Here is a 26553-nt window from a genome sequence, read left to right as displayed (position 1 = left end):
TCTAGCGGCACACCGGGACTATAAAATCGAATTAGGCAATTAGGCAATAGCAGTGCGAGGATAATGCTTCCAGGTCACAGAGCAGCTTAATACAATCGAGTACAGCAGTAACAGTGCGAGCAGCGCTACGATACCAAGTCAGGTACTGGGCTGGGAGCAGCGTGGGGAGCGACCGCCTTCGAGGAGCTCAGGACGATCACAGCGCTTAATGCGAAGGAACAGGACCTATGCTTTCAGTGGGAGGGGGGATCAGCTGGGAGGCGGGAGCGGGGCGGAGAGCCGGGCTGGGAGGCAAAACAACAACAACAAAATGGCAGCAAGCCAAAAGGCAACCAGGACGAGATTGGGGCACAGGTAAAGCTAATGGCAATAAAAAGACCAGTGAAATCGGCACAATCAGGCCCAAATGTGCTCAGTGTGCGTTCAGCCCTGCCCTAGCGGGCTCACCTGTAGTTCGGCCATTTCAATCCCAGCGCATCTCCATGTCTTGGCTAGCACGTCGGTGGGGCGGCCAGAGGTTTTTCCGGCCGCCTGTCTTCATGTCTCCTGCTCGCATTGCCGGCTTGGCTTCTCTGCTGGGGGTGGGTTGCCTGGCGTGGTGTGCTTGCTGCCCTCCCTCCTCCCTTCTGGTACTTTGAGGTGTCCCCGTAAATACTCTAGCTGTGTCGGGCCCCTCAGCCACTCTGTCCCTTATTGTGCCTCGTGGGAATGGGCACTGTTTGTGGCTCGCCGGTGGCTTTTTGGCCTCAGAGCCCACGCTGGGGGCGGTTTGCAGGTTATACCTCTGCCTCTCTCTGACGCACATTCTGGGGTGCCCTGGGTCCTCTGGCTTCCTGTGGGCCAGGGGGCTCTGCTGCGTGGGGGCGCAGCAGTGGGCTGGGTGCTCTGCGACTGTGGGTGCGTGGCGCAGAGGCATTTAATCGGGAAGCGTGCGGTCCTGTGGCCTTTGGTCTAGAGAGGTTCTTGCAGCCCTGAGTCTCACTATGGAGTTTCCTAGCTCTTGGCTGTTTCAGTGTTTGCCGGAGTTTGTGTGCCAGTTGGCCTCCCTGTGTGGAGCCCTTTTTCCGGCATTGCTGCTTGACTTGGGTCTGCGCTGCGGTCTCTTCCTCTTCCCGTTTGGGTCAGGATCTCTTCCGGGCTTGGCTTACGCCTCCAGTCCTGCCCTTCCTCCTCCCACTTCTCTTCAGGGGCTTGGTGGCCTCCCTGCTCCGGCTCCCCTCCTCCCACCTCAGTGGCCGCTGTCTGTCCCCGGGGCGAGTGCTTTGTCCCTGGGGCGTCTGTTTACTGTGGTTTGGGGCTGAAGACACCAGCGGAGCTGGTCAGTTGCGGCGGTATGTCTGTGTTTGCCTAGCGACTTTCATTGGTTGTTGTTGGGGTCCTTTGCCACTGTTAGTGCAGTTTGGTCATTGGATTCCCCCATTATGATCTAGTATAAACGAACCTGCTTCTAAATTATGTTATTCAACTGGCAGTGAATGTTCCCCGTCATAACCGAGTGTTGTTGGTCCTGCTTCCAGACGCTGTGTGTGTTGGGACATATGAGCTATAGCTCTGAGGTTGGTCTTGTGCCCCTGGTGGCACCAGCTCACACTGCTCTAGATTTGTGTACTACCTCTGCTGTGAGTAACTGTGGCCTAGTGGTTAGGGTCTCTGACTCTTGAGCCATAGGTTATGTGTTTAAATCCTGGCGTTTCACAGCTTGTGTGTTCTCTGTCAAAAATGATTTCTTGATCACCTCATTCTGGATTTGTGATTTCTGTGCCTGGGTCTACTACATGTAAGCATGGGCGTAAAATCCGATCCGCTCGCGGATTTTGCGGATTTTCGGTAAATTCGCAATCCGCGAACTCTCGCGAACTTACCGAAAATTCGTAAATCCGTGCGAAGCGGATTTTTTTGCTTGGTCGCACTTGCCAACTAGAATACTATACAATTTTGCGGGAGTAAACACTTGCGAAAACGTAGATGCGGCGGGCAGCGACAATCTCGCAATTGCGAGATTGCAAAATTTGCAATTTCGCACAAGAAATCCACCAGCAGGCAGCATAAACCTTGAAAATTATGATTTTTATCAGAATAACTCCTCAGGTTGACATTTGCCTGCACTTTTTTTTCGCAAGGAGTCCATTTTGGGGGGGGGGGTGGGAGGAAGGAAGTGCCCCACAGTCTCCAACTTCCTGTTCCTGCAGGCTCCTCTCAGTGCTTTCTTCATGTGCTGGTCACTTTGATTTGGATCTTGACCTGGAAGCACTCAGCAGGTGCAAAAGTTCAATCTTATCATTAGTAACCATTCCCTGTAGTGCCTGGAAGGATTACTTTTTGTGGATGCTGCTGGATATTTGGATTTTTGCTAAACTGAAAGCACTCAGCAGGTGCAAACGTTCAATCTTATCATTAGTAACCATTCCCTGTAGTGCTTCCTGAGGGGCCCCTTCAGAGTTCAGTTGCCTACTTGCAACTATTCTATGACCCTGCTCTGACCCTCACAGCAGACTCAGAGAAAGCAATTACAGATAAGGAAGCAGGTTCCAGCCAGGAAGTTCAAATTCAGTAACACATTAATCAGCCCCTAATTCATTTATGACAGTTGAGACAGGGCAGGTGTGCTTTTCCACCCATAATCTACAGTGATGAACTAGAGGGTGGCATGGGTGAGCCAGAGGGTGGCAGTGGTGAAACAGAGGGTGGCAGTGGTGAAACAGAGGGTGCTGTGATGAACCAGATGTAGAAACAACATGTTCGCGACCGTTGCTACCCGAAAAGTAAGTTTGCGTTTGCGAACTGGTACAAAATCCTCGCGAACTGGCAGAAATCCTTGCGAACACAAAAAAAAATCCGCAAATTCGCGAGAGTTCACGGACTTTGCGGATTGCAAATCCGTAAATACGCAATTTCGCGGATTGCCAATTCGCAAAATCCGCCCATGCTTAACTACATGCTACTTGGTTGCATGAAGGCTTGTGTTTCTTGCCTGCTGGTCATGATTATTCATTTTGTAAATGCCTAACGTGCCCTGTGGGGTGCACTGCAGGACTCACCATTGGGGCCATTCAGCTGTTTTCTCAGTCTTTCTTTTTCTGGGATTGCCATGTTGGTTCCATCGGATGGTCCTACACATGTTCTGGTGGTGCTGTATGTATTGGATATTCTTGTCCATGCTGATGGAGACACATTCATTGTAGCTTTGGGCCTGCGGTCCATCCAGCCTGCTCTCCTTTCACGTGAGGGGTGTCTCCTGGTCAGTCCCTGGTTGGTCGTCCTCCTGGGGAGTCTGGGGGCTGGGGACTGCTGCGTGTCTGTTAGGGCTTCTCTGGGCTGCTTCGATGGTCACCATAAAGGCTTTGCTTCTTTTCCTGCTCCTGATGGGCTTGTCCTTTCTTGTCCAGAGCCACAGCTGTGGCGACCCCTCCTCTTCCTGATCCTTGGCTCGGCAGGTGGCTCTTGCACCCCCATCCTGGTAATGCTTCTCCTCGCTGCCTGGCTTCGTGGGTCCTGCCCACGAACGGGTCGCTCCGGTTTTCACTGGTTGTGGGTTGTTAGGCTCCCCTGCTCTTGTCTGAAGTGCTGTGGCTCCTTGCTTGGTCTGCTGCGGGGTCTTTTTTTGGCTATCTCTCTCGTCCTTCTCCGGCGGGTCCTGTTTCTCCGGTTCTAGTTTGCCGGTGGGGTTTTGGTGTTTTCCCCTTCCAGTTTCTGGTTTTCCGTTTTTTTTGGTTGCCTTCCTCTTTGTGCCTGTCCCCCTTCGGCAGGTAGTAAGCGCTATATAATTTCTGTATAATACAATCACCAACAAAAACACTGCGGATATCTTTGTCTGGCTTACATCTTTTCAGTGAAGTAAACCGCATTTAGCCCATTGAAGAGCTGCTCATATGTATGTGCTAATATTTGCCGAAGCACAACTGCAAAGAATACAGATTGACAAATCACAGTATATAAATAGGAAGGATGCTTTGAAATGCTAACAAATGACGATGTATTTGTAGGAATAGCATGATAGGCAGTGAACTTACGTGGCAATAATACATCCAGTGAGGCTGCTGTGGGAGCAATGAACATCATTGCATGCTTGCCTTGTGAACAGAAACAGGAGTAATAAGAGAGAGATAACAATCCTTGTTTTTCTTACCTTCTGTGAATATTTTCACAGCGTCAGGTAATTAACTGCACATGAGAGTGATAATAATCCTTGACTGTCTGCCCTGTGTGAATATTTCATCGTAGGAGACGCACTTCGAGGAGCGTTAGAAAATGAACTGATGATCTCCGTTCAACTATTACTCAGGAGTTGAAAGAATGAGCGCTGAGTATTTCTTGACAGAAGCTTTACATTCCACATGCCCCCATGAATACACAAATTAGCTTTGGCAGAAGAAATGGCACGACAGGCAGAACAGAGGGGTAGCAATGATTACCTTTCAACCGTCCTCAAGTGATGACAGAGTGCGCGAAAGTATTTCCAGACGGAAGGCTTACTTACATAGGACTTCAGTCAATCTTCAAATCAGATTTTGCAGAGGATCGGTCCGATATGCAGAACAGAGTAGCAATAATCTCTGTATGAAAGAGAGCGTGTCACGGTTTGAACCGCTCTATTAGGTTTCCTGCAAAAAGCTTAACAAATAGCTCCTGCACAGTGGCCACTCTCGCATGCACAATGCACACCGCGATTTGAAAGTTAGAACGGCAACTTCACCACCACGACATAGAATTGGAAGCACTCATATGGTTATATCGTAGGATGGCAATGTTTATGTATTCATGCACATCAGGGAGCGTGAAGTAGATATTTTATAATGCTCACCTTAAAGGCAGGAGCACAGTCTGCGCAGGTATTGAAAGCTTGGGGCCTCATTTATGAGGCTGTGCGTCGCTTTTACGCCACTGGTGCGTCACTTTTTGTGACGCACCAGTGGCGTAAAAAATACACCTTGTTGCGCCATATTTACAAAGTGACGCATCTAGGTAGATGCGTCACTTTGTAAACCCCTACGCCACATAATGCATCTATGACAGAATATCGAGGGTCAGAATATCGACGGACAAAATATCGACGCTGGAATATCGAAGGCAAGTATATCGACACTCTATCTACAACATAGTAAGTACAAAAATATCGAAAATAAAATATCGATGTTAAAAATATCGTAATTAAAAATATCGTTTTTTTTGTAAAATAAAAAAAGTTAAATTAAGTAAATAATACTTATATATAATTTAAACGTATTTAAAAATATGTTATAATGTTTAAAATGAATAAATAATACATATTTAATATTAAACATTTAATTAAAATTAAACATACAATATTTAATATATACTTAATTTATAATAATATATATATATTTTTAATTAATTAAAAAATATTAACAAATACTATAAATTACAAATACATCAACACACATAAAATAATAACATAAATAATAATAAATAAATATATTTAATAAATAAAAACAATTAAATATACTTTCAATATATTAAAAATTCATTAAATACAACATTATGTAACATATTAAATACATAAATAAATATAAGTAATATTGGATAGCGTAGGGGTAAAAATTACTATTCAAACTCCAGAGGGTGCAACAGTAAGAAAAGCGTTGGATAGCGTAAAAAGAAAAATTACTATTCCAACTCCAAAAGGTGCAACAGTAGGGAAAGCCTTGGATAGCGTAGGTGAAAAAAATTACTATTCCAACTCCAGAGGGTGCAACAGTAGGGAAACGTTGGATAACGTAGGGGGAAAAATTACTATTTCCACTCCAGAGTGTGCAACAGTAGGGAAAGCGTTGGATAGCGAAGGGAGAAAAATTACTATTCCCACTCCAATGAGTGCAACATTAGGGAAAAGGTTGGATAGCGTAAGGGTAAAAATTACTATTCCAACTCCAAAGGGTGCAACAGTAGCGAAAGAGTTGGATAGCGTAGGGGGAAAAATTACTATTCCCATACCAGAGAGTGCAACAGTAGGGAAAGCGTTGGATAGCGGGTGGGTAAAAATTACTATTCCCACTCCAGTGAGTGCAACAGTAGGGAAATCATTGGATAGCATACGGGTCAAAATTACTATTCCAACTCCAGAGGGTGCAACAGTAGGGAAATCATTGGATAGCGTAGGGGTAAAATTACTATTCCAACTCCAAAGAGTGCAACAGTAGGGAAAGAGTTGGATAGCGTAGGGGGAAAAATTACTATTCCCACTCCAGAGAGTGCAACAGTAGGGAAAGCGTTGGATAGCGGGTGGGTAAAAATTACTATTCTCACTCCAGTGAGTGCAACAGTAGGGAAAGCGTTGGATAGCGTACGGGTAAAAATTACTATTCCAACTCCAGAGGGTGCAACAGTAAAGAAAGCGTTGGATAGCGTAGGGGGGAAATTTCTATTCAAACTCCAAAGGGTGCAACAGTAGGGAAAGCGTTGGATAGCGTAGGTGGAAAAATTAATATTCCAACTCCAGAGGGTACAACAGTAGGGAAAACGTTGGATAGCGTACAGGTAAAAATTACTATTCCAACTCCAGAGGGTGCAACAGTAGGGAAATCGTTGGATAGCGTAGGGGTAAAATTACTATTCCAACTCCCAAGAGTGCAACAGTAGGGAAAGTGTTGGATAGCGTAGGGGGAAAAATAACTATTCCAACTCCATAGGGTGCAACAGTAGGGAAAGCTTTGGATAGCGTAGGGGGAAAAATTACTATTCCAACTCCAAAGGGTGCAACAGTAGGGAAAGTGTTTAATAGCGTAGAATTTTATTTTAACATTCTTATAAATAATGTTTATATTTGAAATAATGTATAAATCATTTTTTTAATACATCAACATAAAAAACTATTATTAATTAATAAAACAAATAACATTTGAATAATTAATTGACAATAAATTAACAACAAACACCAATAAATAATATTTATTAAATATTACTCACCAAATAATAAATATAAAAAAATAAACTATTTTTTAAATGTAAATCACAATTAAAAAACAATTAAGAAACAATATACAAAATAAAAAAAATAAAAAAAATGTTTACCAATGAATTATTGAATTTTTCTACTGAATAAAAAATATTTACAAATTACAAATATTAATTTCCAATTAAATAAATTAAATATGTATTCAAATAATTAATTGCCAATTAATAATTAATTAATACATTAATTATCCATAACAAAAAATGTATAAATAATTAAATATTTAGAATTAAATTACTTTCCACCCAATACCCCTATAAACCCACAACACGCTCCGGTACTAAAACTTAACATTTAATTTAAATTAACATTAATTACCAATTATCAATTTATCACATAAAATAATTAATTGCCAATTAATAAGTAATTACTAAATAAATTATACATAAAAAATTAATTAATTACAATTAAATTACTTCCCACCCTATTCCCCTATAAACCCACAACCCACTCCGGTACTAAAACATAACATTTAATAAAAATTAACATTAATGACCAATTAAATAATTAATGTATCAATTAAAATAATTAATTGACAATTAATAATTAAATAAAAAATTTATTATACATAAAAAAAATCATTAATTATTTACAATTAAATTACTTCCCACCCTATTCCCCTATAAACCCACAACCCGCTCCGGTACTAAAACATATAATTTACTTAAAAGTAAATGTATTAATATATAAAAATAATACACATATAATATAAATTAATTTAAATATTTAACAGAAACATATAACACATACATAATAAAAAACATAAAAATAATACAAATATCGATATTAGTGACATCGATATTACTTACATCCATATAAATAAATTCGATATTACTTACCTTAGGGTCGATATTCTGTCCTACGATATTCTTGACATCGATATTCTGTACCTTCGAAATTTCAAACACGATATTTTGGTGGGTCGAAATTTAAAACTCGATATTTTGACTGTGTACCCCACATAATACCTGCACCAGGTATAATGTATGCAAGGGGGGCGTTTTGACACAAGAAAGGGTCGTAGAAAAGACGCAGTGACATCTATGAGATTTCACTGCGCCACTTCTAGGACACAAATGCGTCAATTTCTTACACCTGCCTCACAGCAGGCGTAAGACTGACGCAGGCCCTTTCACATGAGGCTTGCCCATGTGAAAGGATACATTGCTGGAGTTGCATCACTTTTGTGACACACTCCAGCAATGCGTCACTTTTGCGCTATACAGATATGTTAGAAATACTGACGTATCTGTAACTCCTTGCGCAATGATGCATCATACTGTAAATATGACGCATCATTGGTGTAGCAAGGAGTGCGCAGTGAAAAGTGACGCATCGCTGTTTTCACGCAGCGATGCGTCACTTTTCATAAATGTGGCTCTTAGTATTCACAAGTGGGGATGGGAGAAAGTGGCTGTCAGGAAGCAGACAAAGGCAGTCTCACAGCGCTGCCACAGACACCCTGCACCCGCGTGACCTTAACTCTCTCTCAGTTTCAATAGCAACTACTGTCCTAGGGCAAGCTTGAGGATACATGAGAATCACATGATGTCAGCAGAAATAAAAACAGTTATTCTGCTGTCCAGGCTGCTTTGCACATGCCTGGCATGGAGTGCAACTCTCATTTTCTTCTGCTAGAAGAGGCTGCGGTAATTATCATTCTCGTGACAGGTATGGCCTAAAAATATCATGTGCGCTTTAATACGGCGCCAGCCAGGAAAGCCCCCCGGGCATCATTAGCACCTGGAAGGCCTGTGTCCAGACAACGCCATGCCGCCCACCCTGTCCATCCAATCGCACAGAGTGCTCCACTCGCGCTGCAATGGAAGGTCTCACAGCTGTCAGTAGGTATAGCAGCTGGAAAGGCCCCACAGAAGCTTAACCGAGCTGTAGGGGTGAAGCAAGAGCTCTGACTTGAAACATATGGAAGTGGTGTAAAGAGCTCTGATAATGTCCATGCTATATAAAAACACATGAATATAACTTTGAGGCTTTGTGGAGGGCGGTGCTCCGGGCTGAAAGTGAAGCTTGGAGCAGGATGTGTTCCTAGCCTCATGTAATATTCAATAAAATAAAAATGGAACCGACATGCACGCTTGAAATGTGGGCAGCAGGGGAAAATGATTCTGTAATGCGCTGTGCAGGGAAGATTAGATAGACAGGGAAATATTTTTTAAAAAGAGCCCCAAAGGTGAATGTAAACCGTACTTCGGCACTGGGAAACTGATAAGAGAACTACACAGGAGTGCTACAGCCAACAGAAATGGAGGAAAGGTAAGTGGCAAGCACAGTAACCAATAAAAAGCATTGAAAGCAAGGGGTGGAATGTAAGCTCCTTTTAAGATATATTTAATATAAAAGATTTCACAAGCACAGCGCAAGCGTTGTGTAGGCGAAACCTAAAAAGCATGTACATGGTTGGAAGGCTGCGCAGTTAATTGCTACAAGTTAAATATTTACATCACTCTTGAAGAAAAACTTACGATCTAATATTTCCATTGGCAACACACTCAAACGAGATCAAAGTTCACTGATTGGGATTTCATTGCTGGAGTGTGGACAGGTGACGATAAGTGGCCATTCAAATGAAAGGAGAACCCAGGTAAAGATTAAATGCGTATGTAGAAAGTACAGTACTGCTGAGTAGAAGGCACTGGTATATTCGTTCTCGTCTTTATAACTTGTGTACCCCTTTAACGGCCATCCACCCTGCAGTGATTCCCAACAGACTGCACAACTGCAACATAGCTGCAAAATAATAAACGCCAGGGAAATGACCATTAACAAGAGTTATGGGATATTCACCCAATATCAAAGACTGGTATCAGGAGGTAACAAAAGCACCTACATTTGAAGGAAGAAATGCTCCTGTAGTGTAACATTTCTGGTGCACTTCGAAAACGAAGTGCAGAATGGAGTTAGGGGAATGTGCAGTCTTTTCGAAACTCTGCAATTAACTTGAATATGATAACAAATAGTTTTCACAAACATTACAAATTAAGAGTTTATGAACATTACTTACTGATGGAATACCACAAACAAGTGCTCACATAAACGCATGCCCATCCAGATGTTTGGCGCACGTAATTAATGGCCCATTGACATGGAAACTACAACCCTTGACCGTTGTATTTTTCATGTATTACCCTTCCTTCGAACAGAACAGAATCTTTGGTATATGTGATAAAAGCAGATAAAAGCAGTGTTTAACATACAGTGTACCTACAGCTTGTCATCAGATATACTAGTGAGAATTTCTTACCCGATCCATCCTAGAAAACCATATAATGTATTTGCGGGACAGTTTTAGACCTGGAATTGTGGTTGGTAAAATGGGTGTTCCCAGGAAGTTGCTGGACATTGCAAATGTGGACAACACTCACAATTCTTTTTAACTGGGTATGAACAAACAGCCCCCAATGGCTTTGGGAGACTGGTAGTCAACGGTTCAGACGCAGGAAAATGGAAATGTGCACTTCTGTCATTCTACTACAACTGTCGACACTGTTTGCAATTCTGCCATTAATCAACAATGTAGATTTGTTAAATGTATTTAAAAATAAGTGTCATGTGTAAGGCGATTTCAACATTCTGTATCGTAATTTGCATTTACATTGATCAGTATGCACAATATGAACTCTTGCCCCAGTCATATGTTGACACCTGTTAAAATCAGAGGTCGCTTGGCTACTGAAATTGTTATAGTTAATGCACACACAGAAAACAGTGTGAGTGTCAAGGTGTTTTCCTTCTGGTTTCTTGCTTTAACATATACAAGTAAATAACAAATAATGTCGGAAAAAAGCGCACATGATGAGAAACTAGGCTTTGAGTGCATCATCAGCTAAAAACAGCATAACATTGGGTGTAAAGTAGCAAAGCAAAATACATTTCACCTAACCCTGATGAAAAGTATTTAGAAATGACTATGCGGATACTGTACTAAAAAGCATCGCAATAGTCTATGACACAGTGCCTCTCGGAACGGATGGTAAGGCTGAACCCAAGCTTTCCCAACGCTGAAGCTTGGCTCTACAGGGACATCTAGATTCATCCAGCGCTAGAGCCAGGCTATACAGCTACATCTAGTCAAGGACTGCGACACTACATGCACATTCCCCCAGCACCTGGCTCTGCAGGGACATCTAATCATGGACTGCAATATTGCACCCTGGTTCACCCATCGATGAAGTTCAACTCTACAGGAACCTCTTATAATGGCCTCTAGTACTGCATCCCATTTTATGAGACTGTTAGACTTGGGGGTCTCTAGTTGGCAAAGGTAGGTACCTTTGACCAACTAGGGACCCTGGCGTCTAGTCAGGGTAAGCGGTTACACTCCTAAAATAACCCCTGTCACCCCCTTGGTAGCTTGGCACGAGCAGACAGGCTTATCTCAGAGGCAGTGTGTAAAAGATTTGTAAACACATACAGTAAACCAGTGACAACAGTACAGATGGACATCGCACAAGTTGTAGTATAAATAGAAGTATTTTTATATAGACTTAACACAAGACCACAAATGACAAAAATCCACAATACTGACTTTAAAAAAAATGATAGAAATAACTTAGTTCTCTTTAGATGTAAAATGCGACACTTTAAGTGTTGGATGCGTAACGCTATACAACAAAAGTGTTGCAGGGAAGGTGATGCGTCGGTTCCTTACACTCAAGAGCGGTGATGCGTCTGGTGCCCTACTGCTGCATAGGTTATACGTTGGTTGATCTCCGCGTGGGGGGGTGATGAGTCGGTTTCTTACTGCACTTCCATGGCAATGCGACCAGCAGCACCGTGATGCGATGAAGATCCGATGCAATGAAACAAAAGTGGGGTCTTCTCCTTGATGCAAAACGATGCGTGCACGCCCGACGGCCGTGCAGTGACTCAATTCTTCTGAGCCACGACAGGCCCAGTGACGCGCCTCTCCGTTGATGTGAGACGCTTCTCTGATGCGATGCGACAGCGGCAACACTCTTCTTCAGTGATGCGACCACACCGGCTGTGGTGGCGACACGCTTCTCCGATGATGCAACGGCATCTGATGCAATAGCGACACTCTTCTCCTGCGATACGAGGCGCTTCTGCGAAGCTGCAACAACCTTCTCCTGTGATGCGACGACAGCGGCTGCGGCGGCGGCTCGCTTCGACTTCGTGAGTCGCGCTTCCAGCTCCTTGCGACACGCAGTCCCTTAGAAGGCCCAACACAACAGCAGGCACTTCCAAAGAACTCTTGGGGAGCTGGGTGGTGAAGTTTGTAGTCCCCGAGACTTCAGCAGGAGGCAAGCTCTATCTCAAGCCCTTGGAGATCCTTTACAAGTTGATTTGAAAGTATTACAAAGTCCTTTCTCTGTTCTTTGGCAGTCAGGCAACCACTGCAGGCCAATCCCCTGTTAGAACTGGGGGTCTCTAGTTGGCAGAGGTAGGTACCACTGTCCAAGTAGCGACCCTTGCTTCTAGTCAGGGTAAGGAGGAAACCCTGTAAGATAACCCCTGCTTCCCCCCTGGTAGCTTGGCATGAGCAGTCAAGGCGTATCAATGGCAATGTGTAAAGTATTTGTACCAACACTCACAGTAACACAGTGAAAACACCACAAACTGACTCCACAACAGTTTAGAAAAATAAAGGTGTTTAATTTAAACTACACAAGACCAAAACGACAAAAATCCAACATACACAGTTCAAGAATATGGTTGCAAAAGAATTCTTAAGGTTAGCGTTGAAATAATCCACAGTTGCGTGAAAAGTTCACAGTTGCGTCACGTTTAGCCACAGTACCTTTGTTAGTGATAAAAAGTTCCAAGCACAGAAGCTGTAGTGGTGGAAAACAAGCGGTGCATTGCTCTTGAGACCCTGGGGAGGCGTTAGCGACAGCCCCGCTGCAGCAGCGGACGTGTTACGGCGAATCCGGTCTGTATGGGGAGGAAGGCGATGACTTGTATGGATTCCGGTGCGTAGGTTCCGTAGGAAGTTTTCTCCCGCAAAGGCACGATGCGATGATTCTCGGGGGCTGCGGTGATCTCCGGGGTGACAATGCGCGGTCCAGCGTTGATCTTCCTCTTGCAGCTCCTTGATGCGAATGCGATGACTCTGCGATGATTCTTGCAGTGACGTTATGCTGTGATCTCACCCAGCAGCGACAGGCTCTGCGACGATGTTCGCAGCGGCGCAAATCTTCCAGCTAATGAAGGGTGCGACGTCTTCAGGCAGCGGCGACAGGGGCCGCGATGATCTCGGTCTTCATAGCGGCGGGAATTTTCTCGCTCTGCCGGGTTTGCGACAAAACTTGCAGAAAGTTCTTTAAAAGCATGATATCCAGCTCCCCATCACAGGTACAACTTCCAGAGGCACCACAACTGGCCCAAGCACTCTAGGAAGGACAGAGCTCTCTCAGCGGAGCTCGGGGAAGCTGGGGGTGAAGTCCTTTTGTTCCTGGCACTTCAAAACAGGGAGCCAGCTCTTCTCAGGCCCTTGGAGATTCCTTCAAGCAAGGGGACACAGCACAAAGCAAAGTCCTTCCCCTCTCCTTGGCAGCAGAGCAACTGCAGGTCAGTCCAGCATCACACAACAGGACAGTCTTCCTTCTTCAGTCTTCCAGCTTTCTCCTTGGCAGAGGGTCCTTCTTGGTTCCAGGATTATCTAATTTCCTGTAGTCAGGGGTCCTGTACTTATACCCCTAAAAGTCTTTGTTACCTTTGTGCAGGAGGGCTTCGAGCCTGGTCTGAACCAGTTCTGGGTATTTCTTGAGTACTTTGTTTTCCTGGCTTCTCCTTTCCTTTCAGAGTGAGGGGCAGGGTTGTCAGCCGCCCATCAGGAGGTGGAGCCAGCATTGTGGAAGGCAGGCACAGCCCTTTTCAGGCCCAGGTGCTATCCCCTCCCACCACTCAAGATGCACGCAGATGCAGTCATTCAGCCCAGGGCTGACCCAGCCAGCCTCCTGGGGGCTCCCCAGCCCCTGTCACACTCAAACCAGACAGTCAGTTCACAAACAGGCCAACGCACACAGAAAGGGCAGACATGAGAGCAGCTACTTTCTAAAAAGTGCTGTTCTCAAACAAAGGATTCAAAAACAACCTTTCCTAAAAGATGTGTTATTAAATTCTGAGTTCAGGGATACCAGACTTTTATGTCCTATCTTGCACCTATGGGAAGATATGCTGGTAGCCACTGTAGCCAGCATCCCCCATGATAGCCTATAGGGCAAGATAGCCTTACAATAGTAAGTCACCTGCACAAGTACATGCTCTACCTTTCACAAACACTGCACCCTGCCCAAGGGGGTACCTTGGCCCTTCCATAGGGGTGACCAATGTGCTCAGAAAGGGAAGGGTTAGGCCTGGTCAGTGGGGACACTAACCAGGAGGACATGACAGTTCACAGACTGCACACAGGCCTGAGACACCATTTTAGGGCTACTCATGTGGGTGGCACAATCAGTGCTGCAGGTTCACTAGTAGCATTTGAATCGCCATCCCTGGCACACCCAGTGCACTTTACTAGGGACTTCTTGGTGATACAAATATGCCAATCATGTATATCCAATCACAATAACAATTTACACAGGGAGCACTTGCACTCTGACACTGATCAGCAGTGGCAGAGTGCCCAAAGCATCTAAACCAGCAAAAATGAAATCCAGCACAGCATCAAAAATACAGGAGGTAGAGGCAAAAAGATAGGGGGAAACAACGCCAAGGATGCCAGGTCTAACACCCCCAAACAGAACTCAGCTTAGGGATAGTCTCCTCCTCAGTTCCTCTGGTTCCTCTCCTAAGCAAACGGTTCTTCTTGCTTCCCAAAGTGATCTAAAGTTTATACTCGTTTTCCCTTTGTTCTCTGAAGGCAGAGAGGCATTTGCAAAGTTCAAACCATTTCTGGTCAGTCCTGGAGCACTTTGTTGTCAAGACTCCTTCTTTCTTGTGTTATATAAACTTATCATGTATTACAAGTTTCAAAGAGTTATGTATGGATTTTAGAATACGATCTATAGAATCTACAATAGTCATGTGGGGCGGGTGATCGTTCACCTTTCTAGCATCTAAACTCTGGAATGTTCTCCCATCTGTATTCAGTAAGAATAAGGTGGAACTTAGCTTGAGGAAACAATTGAATACTTCTTTTTAACTAGTTATCCTCTTCTGAGCATTAAGAATGTGCAACTGGCAGGTTCACAATAACTGGGAGGCCAGTTGGGTATCCATGCACTTTAGAAATGCCAAGGATAAAATAGAATAGAATACATTTTCAAACTTTTTTTTTAATCAGTTACATTTAATTTTTAATAAAAAATGGTTATTACAATATTTTATAAAGTAATATTTATTTGTTATGGATGTATAATTTTTTACATTAAATTTGGAAAAGTGGAATTTAATGTATTTTCACATATTTTCCTACAGAGTATTTAAAGTCCCTATTTCATTTATGTCATGTGGGAGGGGTGCTGTAGTTTACTGTAGTTTAAATAATTTGTATTAGTTTCAATAAATAAACCTTAGTGCAATAGTGACAGGCATATAATGCAGATCATAAATTATGTGCACTACATATACAGTAATTAGATTTAAAAAGGTACACAGATAATTATAATAAATCGATTCAAATATAGGTTAAAACGGGGAAATACCCAGGTAACTATAATTTACAGATTAAAAGTGGTAATCAATATACCTCATATGACATGCTTCCACAAGCATTCAAGCATATTCCAACTACTGTAAATTTCATACATATCTTAGGTCTACCAAAATGTGTACAATAAAACTATAACATCGATGTGCCTACCCACAGTGACCCCCCAATCAAGAAAAGCAGTCATAAATAAAGAGTCAAAATTTTCCACATGGACAGGTATATCACAGTAGTACCCATTATCACCCAATTTATCAGTATTAAACTAGATTTCCCTTCCCTTAGCTATTCGACGAATCTGTGTGGAAGGGGTGCTGCAGTAGCAGTGATTAACCAAGTGTGGGCAGAATATCTGGATGCACAATTTCCTGCAGCCAAATATCCTGCCCACAATGAGTGGGCCATCCTGTAGTATGGAATCTTTTACTGCAGATCATCATGCATACAGAACCGAAGACTGTTAAATAGTGACCTGCTAGTTGAGTCATGGTGCAGCATCATATAATTTACCTATTGCCCCTGAGGTTGGATGGACAGCCAGATTTTCAACTGCATTGCCATAGAGTTATTAGCTGGTCACTAACATTTTGTTTATGGTTGCGCTAGAACTGGATAAAGTCAGAGTTTCAGGCTGATTGATGGAGCCCTGTGTGGCTACCTATTGCAGTAGGTCTTGGTCAAAGTTTTTACCTTTGGACTTAGAAACTTTTCTGAATTTTTCTTCCTGGAGTCCCTCGAAGCTGTCAGCCAGGCCCTATTCAGTGAGTGTTCACAGGCTTGCATTGCAACGAGCTTGTGGTCAAACTTGTGGAAGTCCGACCTCCGGAACATTTAAGTGAGACAAACCAGGGAAGGTGGGCGGCTTGGCCCCAGCGGTTGGTCCCGGTCAACTTTTCTATGTTTGGACTTAGAACCATTTACAGAGCTCATTATTCAGGGGTGCATTGCTGCTCTTCACCAGGCCAGTTTTGGTGAGGGGTTGCTGGCTTGGGTTTTAACTTACTCCCGGTCAAACTCTGGAAGTTGGACTTCTGGAGCTTTTCAGCGGATTGAACCTGGACGGCAGGATGGCTCGCCAGTTGAGGGTCCCCAGACTGACCACTCGGTACACGTTTTCCAAAGTTGCTGCAAACTTCTCCAAACTTCTGGAACTTCTTTCTGAGTTCCTTTGAGGGTCCCACAGTGTCCAAATCCCCAAGATGGTCTTTGAAAGCTTGGGACTTCAATTCCCACAACCCTTTGGACAAAACCATTACAAATCCACTGGTAGTACTCCAGGCTGAGGATTCTTGGTGGTGATGTTCCTGGTGAGCTCTGTTAACCTGTAGCTTGCAGGGAGTACACCATTTAGTCCTTTTGAGGCAGGTTTGATCCTTAGGGCTGTAGTTCCAGATTGTGCAGTAGGCGCAATCAGTCAGAGTGCAGGACCTGGATGTTGCAAACCAAACTTCTAACATGGCCCCATCAGCTTCTTTAAGTTTCATGCAGCAGATCTGAGATGCTCTGCCCCTCTCAGATACTTATTCCAAGTTATCTGGATCAAGTGGAAGGCCACTCCTGTCCAATGAGGTGCAGAGCAACACCGCAGGGTATGATCACATCCTCCAAAGTGTGGCACTATTTTCTCCCAGATAGCACCATTACTACGACATTCATCATGGCTGATTTTCCAGCAGAGAGAGAGGAGCTAGCTAAATACACCTCCAGGATGGTTAATCTCCATAGACTCCCCCTATTGCATTTGCGTATTCCTTTCTTAATCCCACCATCTGGCTGGGTTAAAAAAGTAGAGGTGTAAATGAAACTGGGCTTTCCTGCATGTCTCCTCCTTCCATTGAAGAATATCATTTGCAACCCCAACCCCTGCTCTGGCATTCCTTTGTAGCAGACCCCTGCTCTACCAGAAGAGTTTTCTAACCCTAGGGGTTATTTATCACCTCATCAAAGGAGCCTGGCTAATCCAATTAACTTTGACCAATCAGGACAGAACACAGGAAGGCAGAATTTTAGCTCATAGACACAAAGGTCTTATAACTTCTTGTCTGTACATTTTACGCTTAATTCAACAATACCATATTGTTGGATTTATCAATACCATTCTAGAAAGTCCTTGAATCATATGTTTATCATCTCCTTGACGTTAGTTATTATTTAATAACTTCTTGCCACGTTATTGTATGTGGCTGGGGATTTGCAGTGGGAAAAGTGACTTGGGCCATTTTTCCAACACCAGGGCTTATAAAACATCTTTTATAAGGGCCCTGCCTATCTCTACAGGACCCCACACTGCTGAGATTCCTAAGGGAGACTTTAGGGGTTCTGAATATGTAAGAATATTGAAGATCGTCACTCTACCGTGCTCTTAGAACAAAAGTCGATTTTTGAAAGCACTTTACCACAGTATTGTGAGTGAAAAGTTCAATTTCACTTAACCCAGGGCATCTAAAACTCATTTTATAAGGGTCTTCCGTTTAAATACCTGACCCCCCACTCCCGGGACACCTAGGGGAGACCCTGGGGGTACCCAATATGCCCAAACATTATACTTTGTCAATTTGCAAATGCCCCAAACACCAAAGTCGAGTTTGGGAACAATTTGCATTTTAAAAGCAGTCCTGCAACACAGAGCTGCTTTTAAACTAACCTCAGGCTTTAACAGTGCACACATGCAACTGCAGAAAGGGCTGCTGGCCTCTAAACCGCCATGCCCTATCATATACTGGGGAATCAAAGTACTTTCAATACCCTGCCCTATTATGTACTAGGGCTCTATTGGGGAGGTCCTGCCAATCATAGGGGTACCCTAACCCTAGTGTATGTAGGTTTTTCACTGTATTCTAAGTTTCTCTTGCAGCATAGCACTGGCCCTGGGCCTGGTTAGGCAGAGCCCAGGGTCAGTCAGAATCAGTTACTACCAGTACCAGTCAGCAAAAAAGTTGGGGGTGCCCAGGGCACAGGATGACTTTGCAACAGCTGGTTATGCTGCATTATAAAAAAAAGAAATGTATCATACTTAGGTTCCACTTTCATATTTACAGAGTGATCTAATTCTCTATTATGTGAACACAGTGAAAAATTGCAAATTCTTATTCACCATATTTGTGGGCCGAAATATTTTTGTTTTCATGGACCGGAACAACCCTTGTTTGACAATTAACAATGTGCAAAAACTGAGCGAAAATAACTTTTGCTTCATTATTGTAGATTTGAAAATTATCTTTGTGTCTGTGCAACCTGTGCTTTAAGTATTGCTTTTAACATTGTCTGTGGATTAATAGGTCATGATTTTTTTCTAGACACGAAGCCAGATTTAAACAACGAATGCTGGAGCTGACAGACACTAACAACATTGCCTACTTGTTTTTGTCTGCTGCCAACAGATGGCTGGAGGTCAGAACGGTACGTACTGCTTAGACTGTGATGCGGTTCAGAGTCTGTGAAAGAAGACACACCTATCAGATACATACGAGCATGTCATAGAGTAAACTCTATAAAAGCATTTATTACCGCGATGAGTTTAAAACAGCTGAGGCTGTTGTATTACAGGGTAAATAACTGGTTGCTTGTGAATCTATGAATGTATGTTAAGAGTACACGCCTGCTGCACCCCATACGTGAGTATGTAATGGATAATTGGAAGGGATGAGTTTTCTGAACAGAAATTATCATTGGAAAATAAGTAGCTGTATTTTCGAAAATCGTTTTGTTATTTAGGCTCTATCTTATTTTGCCGAGAAGGCATCATAGTTTAATTAATTAAACACGCGGGTGGCTCTAGATAAAAACGTTTGCCAAGCATATTTTGAAATTACAATATATGAAAGTATATTTGCATTTTTTACTTCAACTTTGATTCAGACAAAAAATACCCAAGCTCTTGCATATTATCTGAAATTAAATGACAATGAAAATACAATTTCCAAGGAGTACAATTTCCCAGGGACATCTAGGCGCTAACCTTACTAAGGAGAACTGAACGTGATACACCAGGGGGCCAGGAAATATGCCTAACTGGATAGATAGACAGGTGTTTAGACTTTTTCTGAATTCGAGCAGATTTGATTTATTCTTAAACTGTAGGGGTAAAGAGTTCCATAACCTGTCAGTACGTTGCAAAGCATCTCCCACCCCATTCATCTCTTTTAAATTTAAGGACCATCGGGTTTCCACAAAAGGATGACCAAAGCGACCCAGTCGTGGTATAACGTTGAAAGCATTGTGCCAGATGTGCAGGACCCAAATCATGTAAGGATTTAAAAGCTATACACAGGGCTTTAAAGTTAATGCACTCTCCAATGGTGAGCCAGGGTAAATGGATCATGGCGTGCGTTATGGACCTATATTTGGGAATGCACAGAAGCAATTGTGCTGCCACGCATTGAAGGGTCTGTAACTTGTTCAGGGAACATTTTTGGATGTTGGTAAACAACTGCTAGGCCAGCACGATGTAGGGGAGGACCCTCCTAAGATTTTTCTTAGGAGGGTCTCTTCTGTTTTAAATTTCTTTGTGAAGGAACAGCGGCATAGCTATCTTTGGTGCAGCAGGTGAAAATAAACTGGGGCTGGGGTAGGGGCAGGAAGTCTATTTTCCTGGCTTGCATTGGGGTCCATTGATCTCTTGCTACATGTTGGACTTGGTCCTTTCTACAGGGTCATCCCAAAACTTTTTGCCTTCCTCCTCCTATATTTTTTGTATTTGTTTGTGTTGGCCTTAGGACTCGACTGTGCACTTTACCACTGCTAGCCTGTGCTAAAGTGATTGTGCTCTCCCCTCCAAACATTGTAACATTCGCCTATATCAAATTGTCATATTTAATTTGCTTATAAGTCCCTGGTAAAGTGCCACTGCATGTGCCAAGGGCCTGTAAATTAAATGCTACTTGTGGGTCTGCAGCACTGATTGTGCCACCCATTTAAGTTGGCCTTTAAACATGTCTCAGGCCTGCAATTGAAGCCTGTGTGGAGAACTGCTGTTTTGACTTGTAAAGTAAAGTTTTTGCCAGGCCGAAACCTTCCTTATTATTAGTCACTCCTAGGGTAGGCCCTGGACAGCCCAGAGAAGAGGGTGTACATGTATTTAAAAAGTAGGACATGTATGTATGTTGTTATGTTTTACATCTCCTTGTAGTGAAAACCTTTTAAATTATTTGTTTCAGTACTGCAAGGCCTACCTGTTCCATATGATACCATTGTAGTTACCTTGTTATATTTTATAAGTATAATTTCCAAATGTGAACAGGTAGCCAGTTCATGTTTGGTGTCTCTGGAATTGAAATAAAAAAATCCTACCTTATTGCGAAGCTGGATTTTAAATTACAATTTTGAAAATGCCACTAGCGTTGTGGTGCCTGCAGCGTGTCTGTAGGTCACATGATTGGGTGTAGTTGACAGTTAGGCTTTATATATTCCTCCTAGACAGCCACACAAAATGGAGAGCTTAGGTGTGACCGGATAGGCCATAGGGGAGATGGGCCGTGTATTCCCTCCTTGGTCGTCACCTACCCAGTCGGTCTTTAGACAGACTTCCTCTTGTCTCTAAGGTTGTCTCTTCCCTAATCCTCACTTTCCCTCCTCCTCTACTCCCACTACTTTCTCTCTCCTTTCTCTCCTCCCCTAATTGTATTGCTGATTGTTTGATATAATGTTTACTTGTTGATCTTTTCTGGTATATTGTTGAACCACATTGTTACACTTCCTTTCGTCTCTCCTGTCATCTCCTACCGCATCCTCCCTCTTTTTATGTCTCTCCTTCCCTCCTCTCTCAATGTATTGAGACTGAACTATTTTGTCTGACGCCCGATGGAGCTACTTAATTTAGCTATAGGGGAGATGGGCCGTGGATTCCCTCCTTGGTCGTCACTTACCCAGTCGGTCTTTAGGCAGACTTCTTTTCTTTTCTCCTTATTGTCTCTTCCCTAGCTCCTATCCTCTCTCCCCTGAATCACTCCCCTTGTCTGCCCTGAGATCACAGCTTACTGGACTTTGGACGTTGCCTTGACTCGTCTACCGGTTTGTGTCCCCATCACGCTTCCCCTCCTCTTCCCATGCTGTGTCTCTCACCCTCCCCTCCCCTTTCCCGCCCTCATTATCTGTCTACTTCCCATGCTCCACCCCCCCTCCCCATAATCTCTCACCTTGCCTGCTTTTCCCCTTACGTATTTGTGCTTATTGTTTATCTCGACCTTACATGTAACTATGCTGCCATGCTCTAAGAACTGTGTAACCTTTGTAATGATGTAACCTGTAACTATGATATGATGCTTATGTAAAGTGCTCTGATACCTCCGGGTCTAGCGAGCGCTATATAAAACTTTAGAAATAAATAAATAAATAAAATAAATCACTGCCAGGATGGGAGGGATGAATTGGGGCTAGTCTCCATACAAAAGGTTGCATACATATTGTAGTAAGTTTGGAGCCAGGGCCAGGAAGGCAAGGCACTTCAAAGACATGCCTCTAGAAGCTTCTCCCCACTTCAAATACACAACTGGGTATAAATACTGGACCTCAGACACCAATTGTTCAGTATACTTCTTGACCTTTGGATACTCTGCTAGGAAAAATGACTTCTGTGCTGCTGGAAAGACTGCCACTCTTCTGGAAGGACTGCCACTATGCTGGACTGCTGCTCTGAAGGGACTGCTACCTTGCTGACCTGCTGCCTTCTTGCCTGTGGAAGGAGAACTGGACCTGCAATTTCATCTTAAAACCAGGACCCCAGAGTGACTCCAAGGGCTAGTCTGCTGGCTTCTTGATCTGAGCCTCAGGGTCTTAAAAGGCTCCCCAACATCCTGCTCCAGCCCCTTGACCCAACTGCAGCGCGTTCCAGACCTCCAAGAGGTGCCTCTCAGGTCCTGCTTCCTTGGTGTGGCTCAAGGGTGCTGAAATAAAGCTTCAGGGCTCTTCACAACCGCAAACTGTCAAGTTCACACCAATACCTCACTCCTCGCAACACAAATCAGTTCAACTCTTCGCACTGCAGCATCGACCGTTCACAGACATTGCTAACGCGAAGCACCAGCAATGCCCGGCCACTTTCTCGACCGGATCTTCGCATTTTGCTGACAGTCTTCTGCACCACTCTCCCTGCTCCTCAGGCCCTCTTCAATGTAAATGGAACTGTTGGCACAAACTTGTGCAGGTAAACTCCAGCAGTACTGATCTGGTGACTCTATCCCACATACGCTCCATCACGATTGGCCTAAAAGAGCGACTCGGACTCGGTCTAGCAAGGTCAGATATCCTGAGTTGGCGCCATGTACTTTTTGGTGCTATTTTTACTTCATTGTTTACAAATTCATATCTCCGGTTCTAGTGATTGTATTTTTGTCATTTTGGTCTTGTTTTATTTCCTAAATTCAGCTCTATTTTCCAAACATGATGTGGGTTTCTATTTCTATAGTGTTACTGTTTAAATTGTTGCACAAATACAAATGCACCATAAGTTAGGACTTCAAATTTGGATTCCAGAGACACCAAACTGAAATCACTTATATCCTTCCATTTGAAAATTACACTTATAAAATATTATTATATAATCCCAGTCTTATCCTACGGCATATATAGGTCTTATAGAAGTGAAAAACTAATTTAAGAGTTTTTAACTACCATGTTTAAATACATTGCGTCCTCCCTCTGTGTTATCCAGATGTACCCTAGGGGTGATTTATGTATAAAAAAAAGAGAAGGGTTGGGTATGTCAAAAGGTTTATTTTTCCAGGTTGACATGGCAGTGTAAACTGTGCACCCAAGCTCTGCAATCACAAATGTGAGGCATGGTTAGAAGACTCCTGACATGGGTGGCAGAATCAGTGTTGCAGGCCCACTAGTAGCAGTTAATTTACAGGCCCTAGGTACATGTAGTGCACCTTATTAGGGACTAATAAGTAAACTACTTATGCCAATTGGATATGAGCCCATGTTACCATGTTTAGAGAAGAGAGCACAAACACTGTAGCAATGGTTAGCAGTGGTAAAGCGCGCAATGTTCTAATACCAGCAAAACAAAGTTAGAAAAGTGGAGGAGGATGGCCAGAAAGTTGTTGGGGAAGCCCACCCTAATGCTGTCAGGTCTAACATACATCTTTATTATTGTTGTTTGCAGTGTGTTTTTGATCTTGGGCATTGTGTAAATGTTTTGTTGTTGTTCATCTTTGCTCTGCAATGCTTGAGAAGGTTGACAGCAGAACCTGGAGAGAGTAACTGTGATTCTCTTTTATGCTATACAAGCTTTTTCAAGCCTTCATGGCCCTTGAGTGTCGTGCTTATCCATTTATTAAGAATTATCATATTTCGTCAGGTGTTTTCAATTTACAAAATTACATTTTTGATGTTAATCACTTTCCTAAACAGTAACTGTTAATAAGTAGATTATTAGTAGATGAGGATTATACTCATTTTCTAGTGTTAATGGCGCTATTCATGACAAGGTCCAGTTAGTTCACAATAATTTAAATCTGAGCTCAACCCTTGGGAGCTATAGCACAGAGCAAAGATGCTTACCATAGGAGAAATCTGCTAAGCATTTATCATACCAAAACAGTTAAAAGTAGATAAAACAACACAGTAGAAATCCCACTCCAGTTTCTAAAAATACAGTAAAATCTAATATAGTAAATAGACACCAAAATGATAAATTCAGATGTAGGGGTCTGGAGATATGATTTTTCAAAGATGTTAAAAATACTAAAAGCCGCAATACTCATGGGGCAAGGCAGCAGCCTATGGCTTAGGTTCTGTGGTTGGAGATTTCTACCTTCTGACTTATAAATGTTTTTGAATGTCTAATTTCTTCCAGCTGGGCAAGCTACCAAGTTGAAATTGAATGGCAATGTGAGGTCAGCTGCTTGGCGATGTCCAGTGGTAGCCTCTGGTTCTTTTGGCAAAAATCCTTGGAAAGGTTTCCAATTTCCAGCTTTTAGGGTTAGGCAGAAGGAATACAGTGTGAAACTTATCTAGGGACCCCAAGACCTTAGGGACACCACTTCGCATCAGGACTCACTCTTGGGGCAGTCACCAGCAAGGTCCAGGACAAGTTCAATTGGACTTGGTCAGGTGGGCTCTTCAAGAAGGTATGCTTCTTGCAACTTTTTGTGACCTGGTAGCTTAACAAGAGGCTAGCCATCTAGCCCTTGGAGTCCACTCTTCTGTTCTGGGTTCAAGTAGGGGTAGGCCTAGCCCTTTGTTTTTTTCTCTACAGGTTTCAGAAGGTGCAGCCCTCTTTCTGAAGTCAGGATTCATTTGGTTGAGTCCTTCTTCAGTCTTCCTTAGGTCAATAAATGTTGTGAAGAAGGTAGTCATGGATGCCACTTTTCTGCCTGGCACTAGCTCGTGGGTGGGGATGACTAATAGGTTAGGGATTCCTGGGGTTTGGCCATAAACACTCCCACAGTGGCCTGCTGTGCTGAATGTTGGCCTGGCATAATTTTCTTCCCTTGGTCGGGGATCATTCTGGACACATCCCTGAGATGTGTCTATGGAATTGAAGAACTCCTCTGATTGGACTAGCTACTTGGACAATGGCAGGGGCAACCCTAAGTATGAATTACATCTGCCTGTGGCTGGATCTGTGCCTTTGAAGCTTGTAAAGTCAGTGGCGACCTAACCCAGGCCAACCTATCATGTGGAGGTCACATCTCCCAGCCATGGCTAAGGGTGGGTGGACATTTCCGTTCCGCCCACGGAATGTGCGATAATTTGCACATTCCACCTTCCGCAAAGAAGGCGGAAAACGGGGCAAATTATCGCACATCCTCGGGCGGAACGGAAGTTGGCCGCCCACCTGCCTTAATAAATTTGATTTACAGGCTACAAATAAAGTTAAATAAAACTTATCTTATTGACCTGCAAACTTCCGCATCGCAGCTTCTTCTTTGAAATTGCGCATGCGTCGGAGCCTGCGCATGCGCATTCCTCGCATTTAATAAGGCGGGCGGGAGGCGGGCGGGCAGCTCGCGAAACAGAAATATCGCGGAGAGGCACGGAGATTTGTTCACTCTCCGTGCCTCTCTGCGATAGTCCCTTCCACGACTTCCGCCCACCCCTAGCCATGGCACTTTTGTTCCCTATCCTGAGAGCAATTCACACCTCGCAGCAGGCTTCCAGGTGACAGTTGGTGATTATCTCAGAAAGGGCTACTAGAGCCTTTAGGGCAAAAAATGCCAACCTTATTAAAGGGGTACAAAAGGGGGTGGTGATGGACGGAGCATCCGAACCAATCAAACACTCACACCCAGTCAAAAGATCTGGGTTTGATCCATCACCGTTCTTTAGCCCACTCTGCCACCCCAGTTCAGACATGGCTATATGCAAATCAGTCTGACCCTGTGCCTCATGGGAACAGTCTAGCCCGAACTGCCAAGCCATGTCTTCCCTGGACCCGAAACAAGCTTCCCAGGAACGGTTTCTGGCATTGCAGCCATCCCTAGCCCGGCTTGCTTGAATCCAGTGGAAAAGTGAGCAAGGGACTCACGTCTGAACATACCCTGCCACACTTATGGCGGCCAAAGTGGTACAAAAGGGGGTGGTGATGGACGGAGCATGCCTCAGTCAGCACAGTATGTCTGCAAAATTATGGCTGTCAGGGTACATCCCAGTGCATCCCTGAGACTAATGAGGAGCCGCACAGTGCAGCAGGGGAAATATGCCAAACTCAATCTCAGCAACTTATTGGGCAGTGCTTCCACTCATATCAAGAACATGGAAGAGGGACTAATCTGGGCCTTCCCTTGTTTCAAACTTGCCCTTGTTGCTCCATCGGGCTGCTCCTTGTTGGGAATCATGGCTTGCTGGTTCTAATGGCCAGCACCAGATTTCTGATCATCTGCTGCCAAAGAGCTTCAAAGTTGCCATCTAAGGAAACAAGGTAAGTAAAAAAATTTTTTATTGCTCTGTACATGTGTGTGTATGTGTGAGTGTGTTTGTGAGTGATCGACAGTGGCCAAGAAGAGTG

General features: G+C 43.6%; 1 protein-coding gene across 6 annotated transcripts in view; it reads left to right on the top strand.

Annotated features, from left to right (window-relative positions):
* Positions 1–26553, top strand: part of ABCC9 (ATP binding cassette subfamily C member 9) — a 1243587-nt gene that overhangs the window by 895619 nt on the left and 321415 nt on the right. For all 6 annotated transcript variants that reach the window (XM_078674078.1, XM_078674076.1, XM_078674073.1 and 3 more), the window contains one exon: positions 18899–19001. In XM_078674078.1, the coding sequence (XP_078530204.1) occupies positions 18899–19001 (103 nt within the window). The remainder of the gene's footprint in view (positions 1–18898; positions 19002–26553) is intronic.

The sequence above is a fragment of the Lissotriton helveticus genome, chromosome 1_1 (assembly GCF_964261635.1).
Source record: "Lissotriton helveticus chromosome 1_1, aLisHel1.1, whole genome shotgun sequence".
Lineage (NCBI taxonomy): Eukaryota > Metazoa > Chordata > Amphibia > Caudata > Salamandridae > Lissotriton > Lissotriton helveticus.
Note: the sequence above shows the minus strand (reverse complement) of the source record. Positions and strands in the feature narration are given on the sequence as shown.